We start from the raw sequence: 25,655 nt of genomic DNA, 5'->3' as shown, positions 1-25,655 counted from the left end.
ACACGCGTTGGAGACCCGGAAGAAGCTCCTGGCTTGTACAGGCTCAAGTTCAGGCCATTGCTGTCACTTGGGGAGTGAACCAGCGGATGGAAGACCTCTCTCTCTGGCTCTACCTCTCTCAGTAACTCTCAAATAAATCTAAAAAAAAAAAAAAAAAAAAAAAAAAAAGACACAAAGATGGCCTGGCAGGTAAAGGCGGGGCCGTGACACACTGTTTCCCCATACCTGTTCCCAGCTGTGCCCAAGGAGCCCTTGGGCCCCTCAGCCCAAGCGCAGCCTCCACACAGCCCCCAGTCCTTAAGCTCCAGGGATGGCCCTGGAGCTCGGACCCTCGGCCCCGTCCCCTCGGTCTCATCCCGGTTCTCCAGCTCTGCCCGCCGCCGCCTCCAGCCTCCACACCGGCCCCCGCCCTGACTCCAGCGCCTGGCTGCTTCTGCTGCAGCCGCTGCCATGGTGACGGCTCTCGCGAGAACTACCGCTCGCCGCCGCGCACCTCTCGCGCGATCGTGGAGGTGGGAAGTATCCCGGACTGGGGAGGGTGGGGGTTCGCGGCACAGCTCTAGTCGCCGTCGCGGCTTCCGGTGCTAGGTGGAGGGAAGGAAGGAGGGACCGGGGAGCGGGCTGGGGGAGCAGCGGCGCCGAAGTCGGCAAGGGTAGCGGGAGGGAGCGGAGCAAGAGGCCGGCGGAACCTGCGGGGGCGGAGGCGGCGGTCGCAGCGGCGGAGCTGGGATCGGGACCAGGTGAGGGGTTGAGGGGAGAAGGTGGGTTCCCTTAGAGAAGGGGCTCGGTCGCGGGTGGGGGCTGAGGGAATCGAGCCCCTTTGGCCACCGCCCGGCGCTGCCTGGCGAGAGGCGGTGTGGCCCTCCCCACCTGCAGCTAGAGGAGGGGGCGTCAGGCCAGCCCCAGGGCTGCCTCCGCATTGGAAGGACGCCGAGCGGAGATGGGGGTGGGGGGCGCACCCGGGTTTGTCCTGCGCGTCGCACAAGGGGGCCACCTGGGCTGCAATTAGCTTCTAGCCTTGCAGGCGGTGGGCTTTCCGGGGGTGGGGTGGGGGAGCGGTCCGGGGAGATGCGTTGCGGAGGCGGTGAGGGCTGTTTTTTTTTTTTTTTTTTTTTTTTTGTTAATCTGTGAAAGGGCTAGGGAATGCTGCTCGCCCTTGTTCCCTCGCCCTCCCCCCACTTTAGCAAAAGGAGACCAGAGAAAAGCCTGGCACTTGTGACACCCCTCCCCCCAACATGGGCCGGGTGCGTAGGGAGAGGGAGCCTGGGGTCAGCCAGTGGGGGGCCAGGCGGGTGGGGTTCCCCTCAAGGGGCGTGCTGTTCTTGTGGAGGTTGCGCTTTCGGGTCCTGGCTGGCAGCCGCAGGTTGGGAAGAGGGCAGCAGGTGGGGAGAGGAGGGGGAGGGGGAGGGGGATCTGATCTTGCACGGCTGGAGAGGGGAGGTGGTGCCTTCCTCCCCCAGGCGAGGCGGGGGCGGTCTCATAGGAGGAGGGAGCATCTTGTCACAGGCCCTGAGTTTGTGTCTTCCAATCGGCTTTCCTTCTTTAGGAAGTACCAGGATTCCCGGAACAGAAAATGGAGACATTGCCTAATGCCAGGCATCCGAGGGGAGGAAGGGGGAGGTGGGGAGTTGTAGTTTCCAGTTGCAAAGGGCCACTTGCTGGAAGCTCTCCTTTGGGAGGAGTTCTATGCTTTCTGGGTTGTGCTGCCAGGCCAGGCGAGACCAGGCGGGGTAAGGTGGTAGAGGTGGAGGAGTGTTTTATTGGTCCCAAGTGAGAAGCAATAGCCGGTCACTCGGGTGAGGGAGAGGTGTAATTTAAAACCCCTATTTGCCGCTGTTGGATTGGGTCACCCCTGGTCCAAGGCATGAAACTTTTATTGGGAGTCTGATTGCCTGGGGTCAGTGCAGTGGGACAGAATCTAGTTGGGTAGGTGGTGATCGCCTTTGCTGCCATTTTGTTTTGGGCCTGCTGGTGAGAAAGGATCTCCACTTGTTACGACTGGCCCAGGGTTGATCATTGCACATTGGACCTGAGTTTGGACACCATGTCTGTCAAAAGCTCTTTTGGAGAAAGAAAGTAATCCATCTGAGGTGCAGCGTTTCACAGACTGAATTATTGACCTTGAATTCAGCCAGGAAGGGCTCCCATGTATCCAATTCACATGCCCTCTGCCTTCCACCGTAGAATTATTACCTTGCGTAGTAAAAAAAAAAAAATTATGTATATGTCTGGCTTTTCCAAAGAGATGAAAGCTTTTTGTGTGCAGGAATTGGATTTTTATCTCAGTTCCCACAATGCCTAGGCACACAGTAGGCACTCATAATGAATGCAACGTGTGAATGGATGGTACTCAGTACAGTTTAAGAAAAAGGGAAGATGTTGCTTGGCTGTTACTGAAAGTGCCTAGAAATAGCTGATCTAGGATTCAAGGCTTCTTGGCCTTCATAACCGAGCGACCTTAGCATCTCCACCTTCTCAGTAGGCACAAAACTGGCAGAGATGATGGTAACCAGCCCCAACAGAAAAATATTTTGTGAGCACAGTCATTATTTATCTGAAATCCCAGATTTCCTGTTACCCCTGTGGGCAAAGGGCTCTCTTCATGAGACCCAGGTCCTCCCAGGTGGTGTCTGTGACCTGGAGCTTATGGTGGAAGGGCCCATGTGTGTGGTGCCTGGCGCAAAAGTGGCGGCAGTGCGTGGAAGCTGCTGTCGTGCTGAAAGGAGAGCAGGCTGGGAAAGGTAGAAGTGCAGTGTGCAGTACACAAAGGGTCAAACTGCAGTGTGTTCCTCTGCCCTCCTCTCCTTTCCACCCGAGTCAGAAGAGGAAATGGACTCAGAGGAGAGAGGGCGGGATGTACTCGGTAGGAGGAACTTCTCTAAAATTTGTTAAAGCTGGGCATATAATCGAGGGAAATGGTGGGAGCAGCTTCCCTGAGTGAATTCAGAGGCAGCCCTGGGTTCAAAGTGTATCTCTCTGCTGGGCTCTCCTTGCCATGTTTGTTTGCAGGTAATTTTAGAGTGGTGTAGTGATGAAAGAGTAGGTCTTGGAATCAGACAAAACTGGTTCAAATTCTGCTTCTGCTAGGTAATAGTTGCTTTTTCCTTGGTAAAATTCTCTCTCTCTTAGCTTCGTTGTCATCCATAAAGAAAATAGTAGGACTGTGAGAATTAAAGGAGATCATGAATGTACTTAGTATTTTACAGAGCACATAGTAAGTACCAAATAAGTGTTAGCTGCTATTAATAACCCATTGTCATAATAGTAATAATCATGCTAGGAACAGTCAGGACTGCCTTAAAAGAGATGAGGTTTACAAAGGAGCAACGTGCTGCCTGAGGCGCCTGTGTAAAGGGGTCATTGTAGCCCTGGGTGTGTGCTGGTGGTAGGGAGGCTTAAGAGCAGTGAGATCTTTGCTTGGTGTGAGCCTCACAGAGGCTCCTGCTGCCTGAGTAGGAGGTGACGCTGGAGCAAGGCAGGGGCGCTGAGCCCACCACTTGGATACAGGGTGAGGACACGAGCTCAGGACAGTGTTCACATTAGAAAGAGCAGCCTGACTCAAGTATGATTGGCCTGTCCATAAAGTAGCATCCCGATTGGCCGCATTTAGAGATTTAGAGATTGTGATACCTGTTAATTCCTTATCAGACCTTCTTCTTCTTCTCTCTTTTTTTTTTTTTTAAGATTTATTTATTTATTTGAGAGGAAGAGTTACAGACAGAGAAGTCTTCTATCTGTTGGTTCACTCCCCAGGTGGCCACAATGGCCAGAGCTGCACCGATCTGAAGCCAGGAGCCAGGAGCTTTCTCTAGGTCTCCCATGCGGGTTCAGGGGCCCAAGCACTTGGGCCATCCTCCATGGCTCTCCCATGCCACAGCAGAGAGCTGGATAGGAAGTGGGACAGCTGGGACTCGAACTTGTGCCCATATGGGATGCCGTTACTGCATGCAGCAGTTTAACCATTATGCCATAGCACTGGCACCTTTTAATTTTAATTTTTTAAAAGATGTATTTATTTGAAAGGCAGACTTACAGAGAGGAAGAGATAGAGATCTTCTGTTTGCTGGTTCACTTCCCAAATGGCTGCAAAAGCCAGGGCTAGGCCAGGCTGAGGCCACGAGTGTGGAACTCCATCCAGGTCTCCCATATGGATGGCAAGGGTCCAGGCACTTGGCTATCCTCTGCTGCCTTCCCAGGTGCATTATCAAGGAGCTGGATCAGATGTGGAACAGCCAGGACTTGAACTGGCGCCTATATGGAATGCTGCTTTTATAGGTGGTGGTGGCTTAACCCCCCACACCACAGTGCCAACTCAGAAAACTTTCTGGTAGTGAAAAGGCATGGGGAACATTGGGAAAGGGTCCTGCAAATGTCTAAAGGCTTCGCATGATAGTCCGGGGAAGAATTGGCCAACGTAGGGATTTAGTGACTGTGTTAGAGCTTTGTTGTGGGCCACACCATATGGACGGGAAAGGAAATGGCTCAAGGTCTCAGGGAGCTGGTGTTATCCCCATATTCCTGAAGAATGGTGAAATGGCAGATCTTGTGGTACCTTTAGCACTCCTACCCTTTTATTAGCACATGTATATGAGCAGCAAGAATGAATGCTGAAACTTCAACGTGCTCTCACTTTGCCATAGCTTTTTTTTTAAAGCAAATTTTACCTTAAATAAAACCTTAATTAAAGTCTAATATGTAAGATTAATAAAAGTGTAGCTCTTGTGATGCTGGAGAATGGAGGGGTTTGAGAGCCCCTCTTCTGTCTCCCTCTCCCCAGGCAGCCTCTAAGTCCCCTCCAAGAAACTCTAAGGCTCTGAGAGCATGCAAACCACTTCTCCAGTTTTTTTTTTTTTTTTTTAAGTTTTATTCATTTTTATATGCTTGAGAGAGAGAGAGAGAAATCTTCCATCTGCTGGTTCTCTCCCCAAAATGCCTGTAAAAACCAGGGATAGGTAGGCCAACCTGAAGCCAGGAGCAAGGAGCTCAATCCAGGTCTTCTACCTGGGTAGCAGGGACCCAAGTACTTGAGCCATCACCTGGTACTTCTCAGGGTGTACATTAGCAGGAATGCTGGGTAGGATGCAGGTATCCTCTCATTTTTTTTTTTTTAAGATTGATCGATTGATTTGAAAGACCGAGTTAGAGACAGAGGCAGAGAGAGAGGTCTTCATCCTCTGGTTCACTCTCCAGATGGCTGCAATAGCCAGAGCTACGCCGATCCAAAGGCAGGAGCCAGAAGCTGAATTGGAAGTAGAGCAGCTGGGACTTGAACCGGTGCCCATATGGGATGCTAGCGAGGCAGGCGGCAGCTCTACTGGCTACGCCACAGCACTGGTTCCTACCTGGCATCTTTACCACTGCATCCAACTCCCATTCCTACTTCTACAGTTTGTCACATACAAGGGAAGGATCATGGACTGCCTATAGAATATATATATATATATATATATACACACACATATATATATTTAAAAGATCTATTTATTTACTGAAAAGTCAGGCAGAAGAAAGAGGGGTGGATATGTATATAATCATCCCTCTACTGGTTCACTCCCCAGATGGCTGCAATAACCAGGGCTGGGCCAAGCTGCAGCCAGGAGCCAGGAACTCCATCCTGGTCTCTACATGGATGGCAGGAGCCCAAGTACTTGGGTCATCTTCCACTGCTTCCCAGGTGCATTAGCAGGGAGCTGGATCAGAAGCAGAGTAGCTGGTACTTGAACCAGTGCTCTGATGTGGACTGCTGGTGTTGCAAGCAACAACTAACCTGCTACCCTATAACTCTGACCCCTTATAATTCTATCTTGCAGTTTTGCCACCTCAGTAGAACTGTGCATGGGGGCTGGTGCTGTGGCACATCAGGTTAAAGCCCCAGCCTGCAGCACCAGCATCCCAAATGGGCACTGATTTGAGTCCCGCTGCTCTACTCCGATCCGGCTTCCTGCTGATGGTCTGGGGAAGCAGTAGAAGTCCTTGGGCCCCTGCGCCTGCATGGGAAACCTGGAAAAGGTCCCTAGCTTTGGATGGGCCCAGTTCCGGCCGATTTGGCCATTTGGGGAGTGAACCAGCTGATGGAAGACCTCTCTGTCTCTCCCTCTCTCCATAACTCTTTCAAATAAATAAAATAAATCCTTTTTTTTTTTTTAAAGATTTATTTGTTATTTATTTGAAAGTCAGAGCTACACAGAGAGAGAAGGAGAGTCAGAGAGAGACGTCTTCCATCTGCTGGTTCGCTCCCCCATGTCGCTCCCCCTCTTTGTAGAGGAGCAACACTGAACCTTGCCTAGGCTTCATATCCGAGTCACGGCACCATTATGTCGCTCCCCCTCTTCATGGAGGAACGACACAGGACCCTGCCTAGGCTTCATATCCAAGTCACGGCACCATTATGTCGCTCCCCCTCTTCGTGGAGGAACGACACTAAACCCTGCCTAGGCTTCATATCCGAGTCACGGCACCATTATGTCGCTCCCCGTCTTCGTGGAGGAACGACACAGGATTCTGCGTTGTTCTTTCGTCTGCTCGGCCCTCCCGGGTTTGCTGCTGGTTCTTCCCGGGTTGGCTGCCGTCCCTTCCACCTCCGTGGAAGGGCGGTTCCCCCTGGCCACTTTCCCCACTTCCACAGGGGAGCGGCACACCACCGGCCGGCTCTCTCGGGGGCTGCACAGGTGTTCCTTCAGATAGATGTTCCCCTTAGATGTTCCTGGTGCATGTTGTCTCTCTCCTCCTTTATAGTCCTCTTCCGCCAACAACTGTTAGCAACCTCAGAGGACTGGACCATGGTGTCTAGACACTGATTCCTGCTCAGCCATCTTGTGGCTGATGGGATCGATATCTCTAGCAGACCTGTTGTGCACTGGAGGCACATTGGGAAGTTCCAGCTCTGGAAAGCAAGACAGACAAACATGTGAATAGGTAAGTCCTGGAGGAGAGAGGTGTTTGAGGAGCTCACTCCCCGTGGTAGACAGTTCCTGTTCTTGTGTATCACTAGCTTGTTCTATACTGAACGGCTTTGTCTGAATCAAATCATGGCTTCCTGTTTCATCTGTTCATTTGTCAGCTCCATGTGCCATGGGACCAGGTTGGGGGCAAAGGTTTATTATGGCTTAAGGCTAATTACTGATAGATTTTTCAGAGATTCTATAATTGGGAAAGTATATTGTACTGGATATCCAAGGTTATAGATACAGGAGTTGGAGCAGCCACAGAGCATCAGGAGATGTAGCTCCAGAAAGCTGGTAAGAATCTAAGAATGGGGCAAGCTGAAAGCTTTGGTCACAGGTCAGTGCCACAGAATGTTCCAGAAAAAAAAAAAAAAGAATCTGTGGTGCGGGTTTTGTAGCACAGTGGTTAAGCTGCTACTCGGAACACCCTCACCCCATACCAGAGTGCCTGGTTCAAGCCCCACCTACTCCACACATTTTAAAAAGACTTATATATTTATTTGAAAGGCAAAATAACACAGAGAGAGAGAGATATCAATCTCCCATCTGCTGGGCCATCTGCTGCTGCTTTCTCAGGGACATTAGCAGGGAGCTGGATCGGAAGTAGAATAGCCAGACTCGAACCAGCATTCATAGGGAGTGCTAGTGCTAGCATCATGCGCAGGTGGTGACGTAACCCGCTGTGCCACAGTATTGGCCCGTACCCCACACTTGTGATCCAGCTTCCTGCTAATGCACCTGGGAAGCAGCAGGTAAAGGCCCAAGTGCTTCAGTCCCTGCCACCCACATGGAAGACCCCACTGGAAGTTCCTGGCTTCAATTTGGCCCAGCCCTGACTGTTGCAGGCATTTGGGGAATGAGCCTTTGGATAGAATCACTCCCTCTCCCTTTCTCCCTCGCTCCCGCTTTCCTTCTTTCCCTCCCTCCCTCTCTCGCTTTCTCTCTTTCTCACTCACTCCCTCCCTCCCTCTGCCCTTTTCTGTCACTCTTTCAAATAAACAAATGCATTTAAAAAATATATATATTTATTTATTCATTTGAAAGCCCTTACATGTTTCTTCCTCTCTCAGATACAATTGGCGCTGCTCCAGGCTTGCTATGCTTAGGGCAGTTCACTTCCCTTTGTCAACAAGCTGCTTTCACGATGTGCTCTTCCTGAATCTGGCTGCTTTGGTGGATGTCAAAGATGAGCCACGTTTTACATGAGGGTGGTGTGCAAATTTCTCCTTTAACTTCTGGTTATAATCTGCTTGCTTTTTCTCATGATGTAAGCACGCCCAGCTTCTCAGAAACAGCTTTGCACAGACAAATGTTCCTTTCATCAGATCCACACATAATGTACTTGATGTCAGAAATCCATTTGACACAGCATGATGTATTCACTTTGTGTGATAGACTTTCTGCTTCACCTTTTGTCAAGAGGAAAGGTTCGAATAGATTTATTCAGCAGGAAGCTGGAGTCAGCAGCCGGAGCTGGGTATTGAACCCAGGCACTCTGATGTGGGATGTGATGTCTTAACTGCTAGGCCAAATTCCCATCTCTGCTTGCTGCTTTATTTATTGGTTTTTGAAGATTTATTTACTTTATTTGACAAGCTGAGAGAGTGAGAGCACTTCCATCCATTGGTTCACTTCCCAAATGGCTGCAGCAACTTGGGCTGAGCCAGACCAAAGCCAGGAGCCAGGAGCCAGGAACCCTACCTGGTCTCCTACATGGGTGGCTAATTGCACCATCTTCCACTGCCTTCCCTGGCACATTAGCAGGAAACTGGCTCAGAAGCAGAGCAGCCTAAACTTCAAGCCATTGTACCACAGCAGGCCTCCTGCCTGCTACTTTAAATGCTGATGTTCCCCGGGTTTCTCCCTTTTATCCTTTCTCTAATTGCACTATATATATTATCCCTAGATAGAAAAGTCCTCAAATTCACCAAAAAATGAAAAGATAAGTTTATTTTGGTGCAAAAATGGAAATCCACGAGCAGCTTTTTCGTAATACGTATTTTACACAAACTTATTTTTTTTTAATTTATTCATTTATCTGAAAGGCAGAGAGAGAGAAAGAGATACATATCTTCTATCCGCTAATTCACTCCCCAAATGGCCACAATGGCCAGAGCTGGGCCGGTTAGGAGCCAGGAGCTTCTTCCAGATCTCCCACATGAGTGGCAGGGGCCCAAGCACTTGGGCCATTTTCTGCTGCTTTCCCAGGCCACTACAGGGAGCTGGATTGGAAGTCTAGCAGCCAGAGGCCGGCGCCGCGGCTCACTAGGCTAATCCTCCGCCTTGCGGCGCTGGCACACCGGGTTCTAGTCCCGGTTGGGGCACCGGATTCTGTCCCTGTTGCCCCACTTCCAGGCCAGCTCTTTGCTGTGGCCAGGGAGTGCAGTGGAGGATGGCCCAAGTGCTTGGGCCCTGCACCCCATGGGAGACCAGGAAAAGCACCTGGCTCCTGGCTTCTGCCATCGGATCAGCGCGGTGCGCCGGCCGCAGCGCGCCGGCCGCGACGGCCATTGGAGGGTGAACCAACGGCAAAGGAAGACCTTTCTCTCTGTCTCTGTCTCTCTCTCACTGTCCACTCTGCCTGTCAAAAAATAAAAAAAATAAAAAAAAAAATAAAAAAAGAAATAATGGAAGTCTAGCAGCCAGGTCCCAAACCGACACCTATATGGGATGCTGGCATCACAGATAGAGGCTTAACCTGCTGCGCTGCAACGCTGGCCTCTCCATGGACTTTTTGAATAGCCTATGTATGTGTGATTTCAAATTTTTTTTTCTGTCAAAATAAACTCAGATTTTTCTTATAAAAACAAACCCTTTTATTTAGTTTATTTGAGAGGCAGAGAGTGGGCAAGAGAGACAGCATGCTCCCATTCACCAGTTAACTCCCCATTATAGGGAGGGGCAGAGCTAACCAGTGGGGAGCTCAGTCCAGGTCTCCCCTGTGAGTAACAGGAGTACAACCATCTGAAGCATCACTGCTGCCTCACAGGCTCTTCATTAGCAGGAAGCTGGAATTAGGAGCTGCAGCTGGAGAAAAACCCCTGGCACTCTGATGTGGGGTGGGCACTTTGCAAACAGTGTCTTAAATCCTAGGCAGATATTCACCCCCTGAACTCACCTTTATTTATTTACTTTTTTAAAGATTTATTTATTTATCTGAAAGGCAGAGTGTGAGAGAGAGAGGGAGAGTGTTTCCATCTACTGGTTCACTCCTCAAATGGCTGCAGTGGTCGAGGTTGAGCCAGTCAGGAGCTGGGACCTTCATCTGGGTCTCCTACGTGGATTCAAGGACACAAGGACTTGGGCCACCTCCTGCTGCTTTCCCAGGCCATCAACAGGGAATTGGATTGGAAATGGAGTAGATGGGCCTCAAACCAGCACCCATATGGGATGCCAGCTTAACCCACTGCACCAAAGCACTGGCACCTAAAATTACCTTTATATATATATATATATATATATATATATATATATATATATATATGTTTACTTACTTATTTGAAAGACAGAAGGCAGAGTTACAGAGAGGCAGAAACAGAGAGAGAGAGAGGTCTTCCACCCGCTGGTTCACTTCTCAAATGGCCACAATGGCCAGAGCTGGGCTGATCCGAAGCCAGGAGCTAGGAGCTTCTTCCTGGTCTCCCACGCTGGTGCAGGGACCCAAGGACTTGGGCCATCCTTTACTGTTTTCCCGGGCTATAATAGCAGAGAGCTGGATCGGAAGTGGAGCAGCTGGGACTTGAACTGGTACCCATATGGGATGCCAGCACTGCAGGTGGTGGCTTTACCCACTACACCACAGCACCCCCCCATAGCAACTGTGTCTTTTAAAAATGTTTAAATTGTAAATTTTATGTATATTTAACCATAGTTAAAAATAGAACAGAACACTTCTTGGTTTTTGTTGTTTTAAACTACCAGCTTAAAGATTTATTTATTTTATTTGAAAAGCAGAGTGGCAGGGAGAGCCAGAGACACAGAGAGATCTTCTGTCCACTGATTTCACTCTCTACATGGCCACAATGACCTGGTTAGGCCAAAGCCAGGAACCAGTCCTAATTTGCCGCGTGAGTGGCAGGGGCCCAGACACTTGGGGCTTCTTCTACTGCTTTCCCAGGTGCATTAACAGGGAGCCAGATCTGAAGTGGAGCAGCTGGGACTCAAATCAGTGCACATGTGGGTTGCTGTCCCTGCAGAGGGCAACTTAACCTGCTGCACGATGGTGCTGGCCCCTAGGCTGATCAATTTGTTATTCCTTAGGGATGAGGAAGGGCCATCTTCACTGAGAACATCTCAAGCCTTGTCCCCAGATATGAACAAAATAGGGGTTCTTTAGGAGGAAAGGGGAGATTGAGTACTGGGTAGGCAGCCAGCAGTTGCTGCTGGCCTGGGTCATGTTGATTTCTCTTTTCTCCTATGGCTTTAGTTACCATCTGCACAAAGGACTCCCAGATACTCATCTCAGACTTGTCTCCTGAGCTTCATACCTTAGCACCTCAAAATCAGTGTTTAATTAATTAATTTTGAAGATTGATTTATTTGAAAGGCAGAGTTACAGAGGCAGAGAGAGAGAGAGATCTTCTATCCGCTGGCTCCCTCCCCAGTTGGCTGCAATGGCCAGAGCTGTGCCAAGAGCCAGGAGCTTCTTCTAGGCCTCCCACGCGGTTGCAGGGGCCCACGGACTTGGGTGCGTCCTCTGCCACTCTTCCAGGATGTAACAGAGAGCTGGACTGGGAATGGAGCATCCGGGACTTGAACTGGTGCCCACAATAAGATGCCAGCGCTGTGGGCGGTGGCTTTTACCCTCTATGCCACAGCACTGGCCCCAGTGTTTAATTAAAAAAAAAAAAAAAAAAAACTTATTCACCTTCAGATTTGTTCCTCTTATATTTCCTATCAGAAGAAATGTCAGGACTGGCTCCATAGTGTAGCAGGTTAATCCAGCGCTGGTATACAGTATGGGCACCAGTTCAAATCCTGGCTGCTCCACTTTTGATCTAGTTCCTTGCTAATGCACCTGGAAAAGCAGAAGAGGATGGCTCAAGTGCTTGGGCCTCTGCACCATGTAGGAGACCTGATGGACCTCTGGGCTCTGGTGCAGCCCTTGGTGGTTGTGGCAATCTAGGGAGTGAACCAGCAGATAGAAGGTTTATCTCTCACTCTTCCCCTCTCTATAATTGCTTTTCAGATAAATAAAACAAAAAAAGAAATGTAACCCAGTCACCTAGACCGGAAATCTGAGAATCATGTGGTGTGGGTTTTTTTTTTTTTTTTTTTTTTTTTTTTTTAAGATTTATTTAAAAAGCAGATACATGGAGAGAGAAGAGAGATGGGAAGTGTAAGAGAGATATCTTCTATCTTCCATATTTGGTTCATTCCCCAAATAGTTGTAACAGCCCTGGTTGGACCAAGCTGAGACTCCATCTGGGTCTCCAACATGGACGGCAGCAGCCCAAGTATTTGGGGCATCCTCGCCTTTCCAGGCACATTAGCAGGAAGCTGGATTGGAAACAGAACAGCTGGGACTTGAACCAGTGCTCCCATATGGGATGCTGGGCCAAAACCAGGGGCCAGGAACTTCATCCGGGTCTCCCATGTGGGTGCAGGGTCCCAGGCACTTCGGGTATCTTCCACTGCCTTGCCAGTCACATTAGCAGGGAGCTGGATGGGAAGTGAAATAGCTGGGACTTGAACTGGCACCCATATGGGATGGCTTAACCCTCTGCGGCACAGTGCTGGCCCATGGATGCTGGTATCTCAAGTGACAGCTTAACCTGCTGTGCTACAAAGCTGGGCCCTGGGAATCGTCTTTTACTCTTCTGCTTTTCCTTCCTACTTTTTAAATTTAACTTAATTTGTTAAAGATTTATTGGAGTCAGTGCTGTGGCACAGTGGATAAAGCCTCTGACTGCAGTGTCAGCATCCCATGCGGATGCTGGTTTGAGCCCCGGCTGCTCTACTTCCTATCCAGTTCCCTGCTAATGTGCCTGGGAAAGCAGTGGAAGAAGGCCCAAATCCTTGGGCTCCTGTACCCAAATGGGAGACCCAGAAGAAGCTTCAGGCTCCTGGCTTCAGATTGGCCCAGCTCTGCCATTGCAGCCATTTGGTAAGTGAACCAGTGGATGGAAGATCTCTCTGTCCCTCTGCCTCTGCCTCTCTGTAACTCTGCCTTTCAAATAAATAAATAAATCTTTAAAAAAACAGAGATTTATTTATTTATTTATTTGAAAGGCAGAGCAACAGAGAGAAAGGGAGACATACACACACACACACACACACAGATCTTCCATCTGCTAATTCACTCCCCAAATGCCTGCAACAGCCAGGGCTAGGCCAGGGCAAGGCCAGAAGCCAGGAATTCCATCCCGGTCTCCCATGTGGGTGGAAGGAACCCAGGTACTTGGGCCGTGCCCTGCTGCCTGCCAGGCACATGAGCAGGAAGCTGGTTAGGAAGCACAGAGTAGCTGTACTCAAACCAGGCAATCTGACATGGGATGCAAGCTGCTTAAGCTGTGACTTAACCTGCTGTCTCCAGTTTTTCACCTTTCTAATTTATTCCTGAAACTGCTGCCAGAATGACCTTTTGCGAGGTCATTTGCATGAACATGTCTGTCCACATTACTCAGCCTGGCCTTTGAGGCCTTTTATGATCCAGCTCCTGCTTCTCTCTCCAGCTCCATCTTGAAAGTCAGAGACATAGAGAGAGAAGGAGAGGCAGAAAGAGAGAGAGAGAGAGGTCTTCCATCCACTGGTTCACTTCCCAGATGACTGCATTGGCTGAAGCTGTGTGATCCGAAGCCAGGAGCTAGGAGCTTCTTCGGGTCATCCATAGCAGAGAGCTGGATTGGAAATGGAGCAGCAGGGTCTTGAACCAGCGCCTATATGGGATGCTGGCACTACAGGCGGCAGCCCCTCATACTGTTTTCTCTTCTGCATTCCTTCTTTATTTATTTTTTAAACTTTTTTTGTTTTATTTGAAACAAATGCCCCACAACAGCCAGGTCTGGGTCAGACAAAAATCAGGAGCTGGTGACTCAATCTAGGTCTCCCATGTGGGTGGCAGGGACTCAGGTACTTGAGCCGTCACCTGCTGCCCTCCAGGGTGCACCTTAGCAGGAAGCTGGGAACAGAAGCAGGAGAGACTTGGAGGAGCTGGAAACACCAAGCAGCCGCTTAACTGCCTGCGCCTCGTCGCATCTTGCCTGGGTATTTCGGATTCTTCAGGAGTCAGCTCAAGTGTGACCTGAAAATCCTGCCTGCAAATTGTCCTTTCCCCTCCATCGTTAACTGTTCGCGCTTTCTGTCCCCATACGACTGTGTATTTACCCCACTCTTCTTACATCATCTCCTTACATCATCTTATAATCTTTTGTTTTCTGTTCTTTCTCCCCTGCTAGACTTGAGTTTCACAAAGGCAGAAACATTCCAAAGGCAGGAATTTAATAGCCTTGTTAGATATGCACTGACTATAATAAACTAGGGATACTGAGAGGAAGACAGTCTGAGTCCCCTGGAAGTCACTGAGCCGCTGAGCCAGGAGTTCTTGTGTTCTGATTTCAGTGTTCTTGAGACAAAAACTTTGGAGTTTACAGATGCCTTAAGCCAGCTGCACCCAGGAAACAAAATACAGGCGTACCCTATTTTTGTTTTCTTAAGTGATACTGGCTTTTTTGCTTAGCTGTGCTAAAAATAGCATCTCTATTAGTGCTGTCTTAATTTGCAAATTATCTTTGGACAAAGCTGTTTTTACCACATCCTGCCTGGCACCAGAGGCTTTGGAGACTCTGATCTTCCTTTCCCTGGAGACTGACGAGGAGGAGGTGGTGCTGGGCCAGGAGTTCTCTCAGTGATGTCCTGGGCCACAGGCCTGAGTCAGTCCCTAGAATCGTGGAGGGGAGAATGTGTGTGGCACACTGGGCTGTGACCAGGTGTGTCCCTGTAACACACTCAAGCTGTGAAGAGAGCAGCCAAAGCAGCAGCTTGCTTCTCCTGGAGTGGTAGGGTTGAATGTGAAGCTTAGATCGTGCAGTGTGGGGCTGGTGTGTGGCATAGCAGGTAAAGCTGCTGCCTACAATTCTACCAGCATTCCAAATGGGTTCAAATCCCGGCTACTCCACTTCTGATCCAGCTTCCTGTTAATGCGCCTGGGAAAGCAGTATAAGATGGCCCAGGTGCAATCACATGGGAGACCCAGAAGCAGCTCCTGGTTCCTGACACAGCCCTGGCCATTGCGGCCATTTGGGGAGTGAACCAGCAGATGGAAGATCTCTCTCAGCTTTTGTCTCTCTGTGACTCTGACTTCCAAATAAATAAATAAATAAATCTTTTTAAAAAGGTGAGATGTCGTTGAAAAAAAAAAAAACATGCAGCGTGCTTGATTGAGTTCTTGCAGTGTCTCTCACAGATTGTACAGGATCACAGTTTTGAAGCTCATATGGCTCTTAGCCCTGATAACAAAAGTTTCTGATTATAAAGTGGAGTGTTGCAATGTCAACATTTTTGTCCGCAGAGCTATTAACTGTATTCCGTTTTTCATCTGGAACCAGTCACCTTCAGTGTTAGCTGCTATTCCTGGTTCCCAGCAGCCCCTGGAGCCCTGGCGTCTTGCCCTGTCAACACAGGAGCACCATCTGTGGTGAAAGCATAACCATAGACTGTGCAGTCCATACGGGGAGGGCAGAAAGCAGGCTTCTTAGCCATTCTGCTTCCTATAGCTTTTCCTGGGAATACATTATTGTGAGGGTGAGTGTTGGCTGGATAGCCAGGCCTTGTGTTCATGGCACAAAGCTGCAAGCCGCTCCTGCCTAGTGGTGGGGCAGCATGCCGTCTGCTAACAGGCAGGACAGAGGAAGCATTCCCCTTTGAAATGCTCTTCTAAGTCGAGCTCCCAATTATGCTTAAAGTCATAGTGTTCATTAATTTCAAGGCCCTGGGCAGCCCCAGGGGGACACATGGTAGCTTCCAGATATTTTATACTTTTTTTTTCTTTCATTGCATATTAAGTGGCAAGAGAAAATTCTGCCAATTACAGTCTTCCAATCCCTTTATAGTGTTCCTACACCAGTCTTGGGGTCAGATATGCACGGAAAATGGCTGAGAATTAACAGGACACCAAGGCAGCCATCTGTGGATTACATGGAGATACCAGGTACTGCTGGGCCCGAGAAATAACATGAGGACATCCCTACATGAGGCTTGAGTAAGCCAGCGTGTGTGATTTTGTTCCTTGGCACAGGGGTAAGGGCAGAGTAGTCCTTACCAGTAGGGAATATGCAGTCACACTGGGGAGACAGCAGATATACACACTAGGAAAGAAGGAAAACTTCTCTAAGGTCGTAGGGACCCCCTGAGTGGTTCAGATCATTTAGGGGCCTGGGTACAGCATGCCAGGAAATAGGAAGAGGTCACCGGCATCAGCTTTTGTCTTTAAAAAGATTTTTTTAATAATAAAGATTTATTTTATTTATTTGAAAAAGTTACAGAGAGAGGTAGGGACAGAGAAGTCTTTCATCTGCTGGTTCACTCCCCAAATGGCCACAGTGGCTGGAGCTGAGCCAATCTGAAGCCAGGAGCCAGGAACTTTTTCTGGGTCTCCCACTGGGGTGCAGGGACAAGGACTTGGGTCATCCTCCACTGCTTTCCCAGGCGCATAAGCAGGGAGATAGATCAGAAGTGGAGCATGTGGGACTCAAACTGGTGCCCATAAGGGATGCTAGTGCTGTAGGCCAGGACTTTAACTTGCTACACCACAGCGCCAGCCCCTAGAAGATTTTTTTATTCAAAAGGGGGAGAGAGATTTTCCATCCACCGGTTCACTCCCCAGATGGTCACAACCGCCAGGGCTGGGCAAGGCTGAAGCCAGGAGCAAGAAACTCCAGGGATACCCACATGGGTAGCAGGGACCCAAGTACTTGGGCTGTCCTCCATTTTACAGGTGCATCAGCGGGAAGCTGAGTGGGGAGCAGAGCAGCCAGGACTCAAACCAGCACTCTGATGTGGGATTCTGGTGTCACAAGTGGTGGCTTAACCCACTGTCTCTGTGCCACAGTTCGGCCCCGGGGATCAGCCTTTGAACCAGGACTTCAGCATTATGGCTTGTCAAGGAAGCACATGAAGGGACAGTGTGTGTGTGTTGTGGGGCAAGGAGTATTATCCCCTTACATCTTCAACTACTGCTGTGCTCAGGATTGGTTATCATTTCATCATGCAAGGCAGCTAGCTGGGTGTGTGGTACAAATTCTTCTCAGAACCTCGGCCGAAGTCTGACACCAAACCTATAAAGCAAATAGCCATATTATCTGGAGCTGAAAGCAAGGCCACTTGTGCAGGAGGCAGAGTAAAGACCAGGAAGACCTGGGCAAGGTTTGCATTTCTGGAGACCATGGTAGCAGAATCAGAAGTCTTTTGGTTTTTTATTTTTACTTTTTAAATTTTTTTGACAGAGTTAGAGACAGAGAGAGAGTTATAGACAGTGAGAGAGAGACAGAGAGAAAGGTCTTCCTTTTGTTGGTTCACTTCCCTAATGGCCACTACAGCTGGCGCTGTGATGATCCAAAGCCAGGAGCCGGGTGCTTCTTCCCAGTCTCCCATGTGGGTGCAGGGACCCAAGCACTTGGGCCATCCTCTGCTGACCTCCCGGGCCACAGCAGAGAGCTGGACTGGAAGAGGAGAAACCAGGACTAGTACCCGGTACCCCAACCGGAACTAGAACCCGGGGTGCTGGCGCTGCAGATGGAGGATTAGCCAAGTGAGCCACGGCACTGGCCAGAATCAGAAGTCTTAACTATCCCACATTTCCAGGGCTGGTGAGATCTGACCTTATTAGCTGGGCTGTTGTCCCTCCTGCCTCTGGGATCCTTGGGCATCTGTCTACCTGGGTGGGTAGTGGCAGGAAGGGCAGGGAGGATGGCTAGTGGGCGATTTGGCTGCGGTTGAGCCAGGCCTGTTCCCTAGGGTGTTAGGGGCAGGGCTCATCTGGGGAACCTGCTGGGAACACCACGCCTGTCTCATTAGTGGATGTCTGGGGAGGCCTTTGAAGATGAAACACTCATTGTTTCTGTTTTTTGGAGAAACTAGTACTCTGGTCTCCAGGGGCTGTTGATCTGACTTCTTTGCACTGGTCTGGAATTCGTTGCAAACTGAGTAGGGGAATAAAAACACCAAAATACAAGCCCGAAGAAGTTTTTGAAAAAAATAAGCTCCCTCCAAACCCCCATGCTTCTGCTTGTGAGTAGATTCCCCCCATCCACCTTTCACATTCTTGGGTTTGGGTGCACTCTGTTGTGGCCCGTCCTTTCGCTTGCTGGGTTTGGAGTGAGTGTGCGCCTCTCGTTTCCAGTCTCTATAGAGAAAGCCAGCAGCTGGCATATGGTGGTTGCTGAATAAGCTGGCTGCTAACACATGCCTCCTGCAGGCACAGAGGACTGGCTGGCATGGCTGATTCTGAAGCCCCATTTCACTATTGCTTCAAAGATGCACTTCAAGTGGCTCTTCTGGGCTGCAAGGAAGGGAGGAAGAGTGAGTGAATGTGTGATTCTGTCTGTTGGAGGCAATGATTGGGGTGTGCAGACAGCCATTTTGTACCTTCACAGAGGTTCTTAGTGCCCCCCCTCCCCCCCCCCCGCCTTTCAGCAAGTATTTGTGAAGTGCCTGCTCCATACCAGGCATTCAGTCTCCGTGAGCTGCCAGTGAAGTTTGTGTAGACCCTAGAAGTCAGTTGTTACTTAACTACTATGTGCAAGGTTCTGATCTAGGTACTGGGGACACAGCAGTGAACAGCTGACACTGTAGTAGGAATAGTAAAATAAGACAAGAAACAATATACAGTGTGGCAGGTAAGTGGGTAAGTGGGCTGAAGAAAAGTATAGTGGGATAAATGAGATAGGGAGTGGGGTGTGTGTATGTGTGTGTGTGATACAGGTCATCATGGAAAACCTCTTTGAGAGGTGATGTCAAAACATTGAAACAGATAGCTGAAGGAGGTGAGGGCATACATAATCCAGGAAAGTTACCTGGGAGAGGAGTGCTCCAGGCAAGAACAAAAGCTTTGAGGCAGGACAGTGTTGGGGAATTGGCATGGAACAGGCAAAGGGGAGAGTGCCAGGAGATCCAACAAGAGAAGCAGAGGTGTGTGGAGCATGTGAGGCCCTGTAGGCCATGGCCATGGGCTGTGGGCCACACCGAGAAGGAGCTGTGAGGCCAGGAGTGGGGGTTTGAACAGAGCCACATGACCTGATGTTGGTTTTAACGTTTACCATCACTCTGGCTGCTCTGCAGGGACTAGGTGAGCACCTGGCTGCAGGTGACCTGTGGAACAGTCTGGATGGGCCATTGTGGGCCTAGGATTTCCCTGGCTGAGGACAGAAGGATAGCCTGTCCCTGTGTCACCTCCTGGCTCTCAGTGTATGGTGTTGTATGGACAGGTGCACTGTCAGCAGCTGGCATTTTACATAGTGTGAAAGCTCAACTGCCTTCTTACTTCTTCCTCATGTATTTTGGTGTGGAAAGAAGATGGAATTATAGAACTAACTATACAGGATGGGAAGAAGCAGTCTCTTGATCAGAGCAGAGCATAAACCTTGGGAACCTGGCAAGCCTGAACCTTGTCAGCAGTCACAGAGCCACTCCTCATTCCACTGTCTCTCCTCTCCCACCCTTTCCAGAAGTATCAGGGTAAGGCTGGGAGGGGGAGGAGCATTAAGGAGCTCTCAGTGCCTTGGGGTGCAGTGTAGAATGTCAGAACTGAAGGGACTTTAGAAATCATCTGGTTCAACCCCCTCGGTTCACAGGTGCAGATAGGGAAAGGTGAAGTAACTTGCCCAGTCACACGATTAAATTACTGGCAGAGCGAGGATCTGAGTGTTCACTGCTCTGTCTGCTCAGGCTGTGTCTGAGTGGGCATCTGGACTCTCGGTTGTCCTGGATGAATTTCAGCCACGACTTTAGCAGATTCCACTCATGTGAAGTCCTTAACAAGCAGAGGTGATAACGAGTTTGCATTTCCTTTGCCCAGGATCAAGTCCTCCACACCAGGGACCAGGCCAGCACCGGGTTGCCACTGCCCCCACTTGGGCCCCACTGCCCTTGGAAAGCAGCTGCTGTGATCATGGGCAATATCTTTGGAAACCTTCTTAAGAGCCTGATTGGCAAGAAGGAGATGCGCATCCTGATGGTGGGGCTGGATGCTGCGGGGAAGACCACCATCCTGTACAAGCTGAAGCTGGGCGAGATCGTCACCACCATCCCTACCATCGGTAAGGGCAGAGCTCGGAGGCAGGCTTCTGCGCAGTCCTGGGGCGGGGCCAGGACCTATTCCTGGACCCCTGTGCGGCCTCTTCTCCCCCGGCAAGCCCATGCGACCTGTGGGGTTCAGAGTGGGATGATTGTTCAGTTTACTAGCAGGTGCTGGGGCTGCTGTCTGCCCACCTACTCAGGCCCTCCCTGATGCGGGAACTTCCACAGCCTGGCACTCAGTCATTGCCCTCGGGCACCAGCGTTGATTTGTTCTCTGTGTTGTTTGGAAAGCAGGTGAAGGGCTTTGATGTTTCTGCCAGAGGCCTGGGATTGCTTCGGGTTAGATCTTTGGCAGCTGATCCTGGTTAAGACCTGCCTAAGGGAGGGAGAACATTTGTTGTGAGTGAGGCTGCAGGTCCTTGGAGGCTGGTTCTGCTTTTGGGACTCCTGGGATCATGGCTTGCTTCTTTTTCTTCACTGCCCTGCAGGCCCCACATCTTAACTGAGACAGACTCTGGTGGCCAAGGTACAGGAGTGGAGCTGAGTCATTTCTTTGTAGGAAGAAGAGCCAAAGGCTGAGCAGACAAGTGGGGACGATTGATTCATTTTTCTCAGTCAACTATGAACTCCTCATCGTCGTCTGCTTCTTACTTTAGGTTGTCTTCTTGGCCTTTGGGCTACCAGGTCAGGGGTCACGAGGTCTGTGGAAGGTTTAGTGTTCCATTGTTGGTGTCATGGCCTGGCGGCTGAGGGAACAGACCCAAACCCTTCGGGGTTTGCATGCTATGGTGATTGTCTGCTTTCCTGTAGGGTTCAACGTGGAGACGGTGGAGTATAAGAACATCAGCTTCACAGTGTGGGATGTGGGTGGCCAGGACAAGATTCGGCCCCTCTGGAGACACTACTTCCAGAACACTCAAGGTACGGCAGATGAAGTGCCTGGGAGTGGCCTGGGTGGTTCAGGTGTGAGCAGAGAGTGTGGCTGCCTTCCTTGGCTGTGGGCAGGAAACACTTGCCCGGCTACAGCTCCCCGGGGGTCATAGCCAAGAGGAAAGGGAGCAGATATTTGGAGGGTGTGAGGAGGGTGCTGTCTTTGCTGGTGGCGGTGGTGGGATGGTGCACCTTTCCTGTCTGTGTAGCCCATGCTCTGCTTCCCTAGGGTTGATATTTGTGGTTGACAGCAATGACCGGGAGCGAGTAAATGAGGCCCGGGAGGAACTGATGCGGATGCTGGCGGAGGACGAACTCCGGGATGCTGTGCTCCTTGTCTTTGCAAACAAACAGGTGAGACTTTTCCTCCCACCCCTACCCGTGGTCCCCGAACCTGGGGGAGGGCAGTCTGGCTGTGGAGGTCATGGGGCCTTGGGTTGCATCGTGTGGGAAGCCCTGTGACTATGCTCTCAGTGTGGGAAACATGAGCAGTCAGTTGATGCCCCATCCTCACTCCCCACCCAGCCTCATTTAGCAATATGTCCACCCACATACAACACCTCAAATCTTTCTTTGGTCTTTCCTGTTTTCCACCTTGGTCCCTTGCCCCTGCTGTCAGGTCGGATTCTTGGGTGAATGTCAGTCACCCCTCCACTCTCCACCAACCCCTTATTTGGTTTCCATCTCATCAGTAGAATGATTATTTGGTGCCCTGGATCTGGTGCGGGGATCCAAGGGTGACTTAAGTCCAGAGTTGCTCCTTAGAGTCTTGTTGGGGGCTTCCCAAAATGCAGGAGGGGAGAAGGTACTAGCACATGTATCTTTGGTAGACGGGTACCCTGAGAAGCCTTGGAAAGATCCTGAGGCTCCTTTCTGTGTGTCTCCCTTGTGCTCCAGGATCTGCCTAACGCTATGAATGCTGCTGAGATCACGGACAAGCTGGGCCTGCATTCCCTACGTCACCGCAACTGGTACATTCAGGCCACCTGTGCCACCAGCGGGGATGGGCTGTACGAAGGCCTGGACTGGCTGGCCAATCAGCTCAAAAACAAGAAGTGAGAGCCAGGCAGCCCCGTCCAACGACCCCATCAATCCCTGACATACCTACTGTCTCCCTCCCCAAGCTCCACCCTGCCTTCCTATTGCAAGTGTGGCCAGGGCCGTGGGTATCGTGTCCGCATGCCCAGCAAGAGCCTCGCCTCCCCTGCCCCCTTCCCTCTCCTTCATTCCCGCGTCCACTGACATGACCAGTCCCCAATTGCTGTCCTGATGATGAATCATTCCAATTTACCGGATTTAAAACAAAAACAAGGTTGTTATGGTTTCATGGGATGGCCCCCGTCTCTCTCACCCTCTGGGTTTTGGGAGGTAGGGTGGAGTACTCTTTCCGTTTTCTTCGTTTGGCACTGGTTGCTGTGCTCTTGGCATCTGAGTCCTTTCCCTGTCCCCACAAGCCCCTCACCTCCTCCCTGTCTTCCTTTCCTTCGCCACCCTCTCCCTGCTCTACATGGGAATTGCACGGGCCTCTGTGTGTGCGTGCATGTGTGCGCCTGTATATACATGTATAGAGAGATATATATGTGGGGATGGGGGAAGCAGGGAGGCGAGGGAGTGCAGCTCAGGGCTTGCAGCCAGGACGCTGCCCCCTGGAGCCTGTCACCTGCCCCTCAGGTGTGGGTGAGGTAGAGGGAAGATGGGAGGCAAGGCAGGTTTTAATCAGGCTGGACCACCCCAGCCTCGGGCTGGCTCCTCTGCTCTCTGCAGAGGTTATGTTTTCCTGGATAGGACAGATGCTGGATTCTCCGCCACCCCATCTTCCTTGTAGCTCGCTCCCTCTCCTCTGTTTAGGGTGTGTGAGTGTAGGGGGTGACGTTTATCTCCAGATGACTCTTCCCAAGGAGATGCCGTTCTGCCCTGCCCTGCTAGGGGGCAGGAGAGAGGAGGCCACTCCTGTGTCAGCCCAGAGTGTTCCACGGGTCCTCCCCACCGTTCTTAGCTCAGGAGCTTGAAGGGGACATGGAGTAGGGAGGGCCTCAGGTGTCCCATCTTTTTCTCTTTTGCTAGGAGGAGGTGAGGCCAGGGTCAGCCCTGTCCCCTCCTCCCAGCCCTGCTGACCTGGAGGGACAGGTGGTGCACGTGGCCGTTGTGGGAAGCTCTGCTGGCCTTGCTAGGGCTCACTGCATGGGCTGCTGAGTGCTGCAGAGTGGGAACAACACACAGGCCTCCATGTGGAGCCCTCTGTCCTCTAGCTCTCTTTTCCAAGTCCAGAATGTGTTAAAGGAGAAGGGTTTTCGCTGTTTCCTGGGCATCAGTCCCTAACTGCTACCCCTTCCACCCAACAGCTTTCCCCTGTCCTGATGCACTTTTCGTAAGTGGATGGATCTCGGGCTTGGAGCGCAGGAAGTAGGACCTTAAAGTGGTTGTTGGTGCTGGTGGGCTGTCGCTGTCTTTAGTCGGGGCCTCCGCCTGTTATTACCTAGTTGTCCAGAAGCTGCTGCTGCTACCACATCTCTGTCTACAGGGGGCAGGAGGTCTTGACTTGGGCAGTTCTTGTTAAGCTGTGGCTGTTCTGTGGGCTCCTGTGTGTGCTGGCTGCGCCCTGAGCTCTAAGACAGCTGCCTGTGTAACCTTTTTCACTAAGGTTGGGGCCCAGAGCCCCCCCACAGCAAAGCTAAAGGACCCCTTCCTAGAAGGGCTGTCTCAAGCCCCAGGTTTGGGGCCTGGCTACCTGCCACCTTTTCTACAGCGAGCAGATCAGTCCCCAGTACCCCCCTCCAGACTGAACTGTGAGAGAGAGGGTCCAGGGTTGTCTCCCTCAGTGCCAGTTACTTAGCAAAGTGTTACCCAAGATGCAGCAGGTGTGTGCAGTTATCTTGTTGTTCAGGCCTGTGTGTATGTGTGTGTGTAGTGTGTGTGTGTAGTGTGTGGGGTACTTGGGGGGGTTATTTTATTTCAAAATGCTTTCACTCCTCTGACCACACAAACGCTTCCCTCTATATTTTGTCTTTGCCCTATTTCCTGAGATATTTTTTTACCCCATTCTGGTTGCCCCTCCCTCTCAGCGCCTCCCTTTGCCTTCGCAGCGCATTCACTGTTGTTGCCTGTGTTCTTTTCTTCGTTGTTCCCTATTTATGCTTCCCCTCACCTCCCTGTGTCTTCATGGCCGGTGAGGACTTTGCCTTTTCACCTCCTCATGCCCTCTCCGTCCCTCCCTAATTAGATGCCTGTTCCAGACACATTGTCCTCACTTCAGGCCTCACCCCACTGTGTTTTGGGGGCTCCAGGGGCCCACAAGGGCAAGGGTGTTCGGAAGCAGCCTTGGAGGCTGTCTCGGTTCTGCTCCCGGTCTGTCCAGCAGGAGGCAGTAGTGATTTGGTAATGTCCCTCACCGCCTTGGCATGGGGTGGTCTTTTGTACTTTCCCATTCACCAGACAGCTCTTTCAGGATTGGGTTTCACTCCTTTCTGCCCACTCCCTCTCTCGCTCTCTTCTGGTGGGTTTAGTTTTATGCTTTCCCCTCATTCCAGCTTTCTTCTTCCCGGGGACCGGGGACTCCCCCTCCCACCCACTCACCCACCCACCCACCCACTTGCCCAAGTTTGTGGTGTTACAGTGGTAACTGCAGTTCTGAACTGGTTTTTCTCTCTCTCTCTTTTTCCTCTTCCTCTGGAATGTAGACTGTTTCTGTTTAATAACTCACGTTCGCTATCCTTGCTCAAAATGTGGGGTGACGCGATGACTGTGACCCTGGTTGGAAATTAAACTCGTTTTATGCAGCTTTGGAGCAGGCCTTCCTCCTTGGTGTGCAGCGGCTGTGGGACAGCGGCCCCATGGTGAGGGAAGTCCTGGTGGTTGTCCTTCTCTCCAGACTTCTGGCTCTGCAGAGGGGTAGTAGGCAGACTTGCCTGGGGCAGGGGTGGCGAGGGGAGGCTGGTTAAGGAGGAACCTAACCTGTTTCCACACAGCTTATTTCTTCCCCTTGTACCCCAGAGGGAGCACCCAGAGTGAAGCCTTTGTGACTTTTGTGCTCCTCTGGTTCCTAAGGGTTTAACTTTTCTAATTTTGAACACAGTCCCCTTATCCATGGTTTGAGGTCCCGTTACCCATCAAGTTCTGGGCTTTGGCAGTGAGTAAGCATGAAGGCAAAACGGGCAGTGTAATGAATTCGACCCTCGGTACAACTGATGGCCCACCTCAGCTCTGTCTCCAGCACGTGGCTCCTTGCTGTCAGCGTCCGGGCCTCCTCCGGAGATTGCACAGATGTCTTGGGACTAGACTTTCTTGTAAATCCTCTGTGCACCCATCCACTCCCACCCCTGCCCTGTTCCTCTCCTGCTGCTGTTGTCTGACTGCAAGCAGAGAGTGGAAGGGATGGTGCGGCCTTGGTATGGGTGTGGTCTGGGTGAGCCAGGCTGCCCTTCCCCACTCTCCCTTTCTCAAGCTCTGAGAACAGACGTCTTCCCTGCCTGCTGTTGTGCGGAGGGGACAGGATTCAGGCACATAGATTTGAGAGCCCCAAGCACCAGAACAAGATTTAAATTTTTATTC

At 50.8% G+C, this 25,655-nt stretch overlaps 1 protein-coding gene across 1 annotated transcript; it reads left to right on the top strand.

Moving 5' to 3' along the window:
* Positions 1-502: 502 nt before the first annotated feature.
* Positions 503-24,888, top strand: ARF3 (ARF GTPase 3). The gene is made up of 5 exons (XM_051845412.2): positions 503-740; positions 19,957-20,197; positions 20,988-21,098; positions 21,337-21,461; positions 22,005-24,888. The coding sequence occupies exons 2-5, from the start codon at positions 20,050-20,052 to the stop codon at positions 22,164-22,166; spliced, it is 546 nt and encodes a 181-aa protein (XP_051701372.1). The 5' UTR covers positions 503-740; positions 19,957-20,049; the 3' UTR covers positions 22,167-24,888.
* Positions 24,889-25,655: the final 767 nt, after the last annotated feature.

The sequence above is a fragment of the Oryctolagus cuniculus genome, chromosome 11 (assembly GCF_964237555.1).
Source record: "Oryctolagus cuniculus chromosome 11, mOryCun1.1, whole genome shotgun sequence".
Taxonomy (NCBI): Eukaryota; Metazoa; Chordata; class Mammalia; order Lagomorpha; family Leporidae; genus Oryctolagus; species Oryctolagus cuniculus.
This window is presented reverse-complemented; position numbering and strand designations above follow the sequence as displayed.

What these genes read in the sequence shown, in the direction of transcription:
- ARF3 (XM_051845412.2), top strand. Translation starts at nt 20,050, where the DNA reads ATGGGCAATATCTTTGGAAACCTTCTTAAGAGCCTGATTGGCAAGAAG. An exon ending in CACCACCATCCCTACCATCG is followed by an intron (nt 20,198 to 20,987) that starts GTAAGGGCAGAG and finishes GCTTTCCTGTAG; the next exon opens with GGTTCAACGTGGAGACGGTG. An exon ending in TTGTCTTTGCAAACAAACAG is followed by an intron (nt 21,462 to 22,004) that starts GTGAGACTTTTC and finishes CTTGTGCTCCAG; the next exon opens with GATCTGCCTAACGCTATGAA.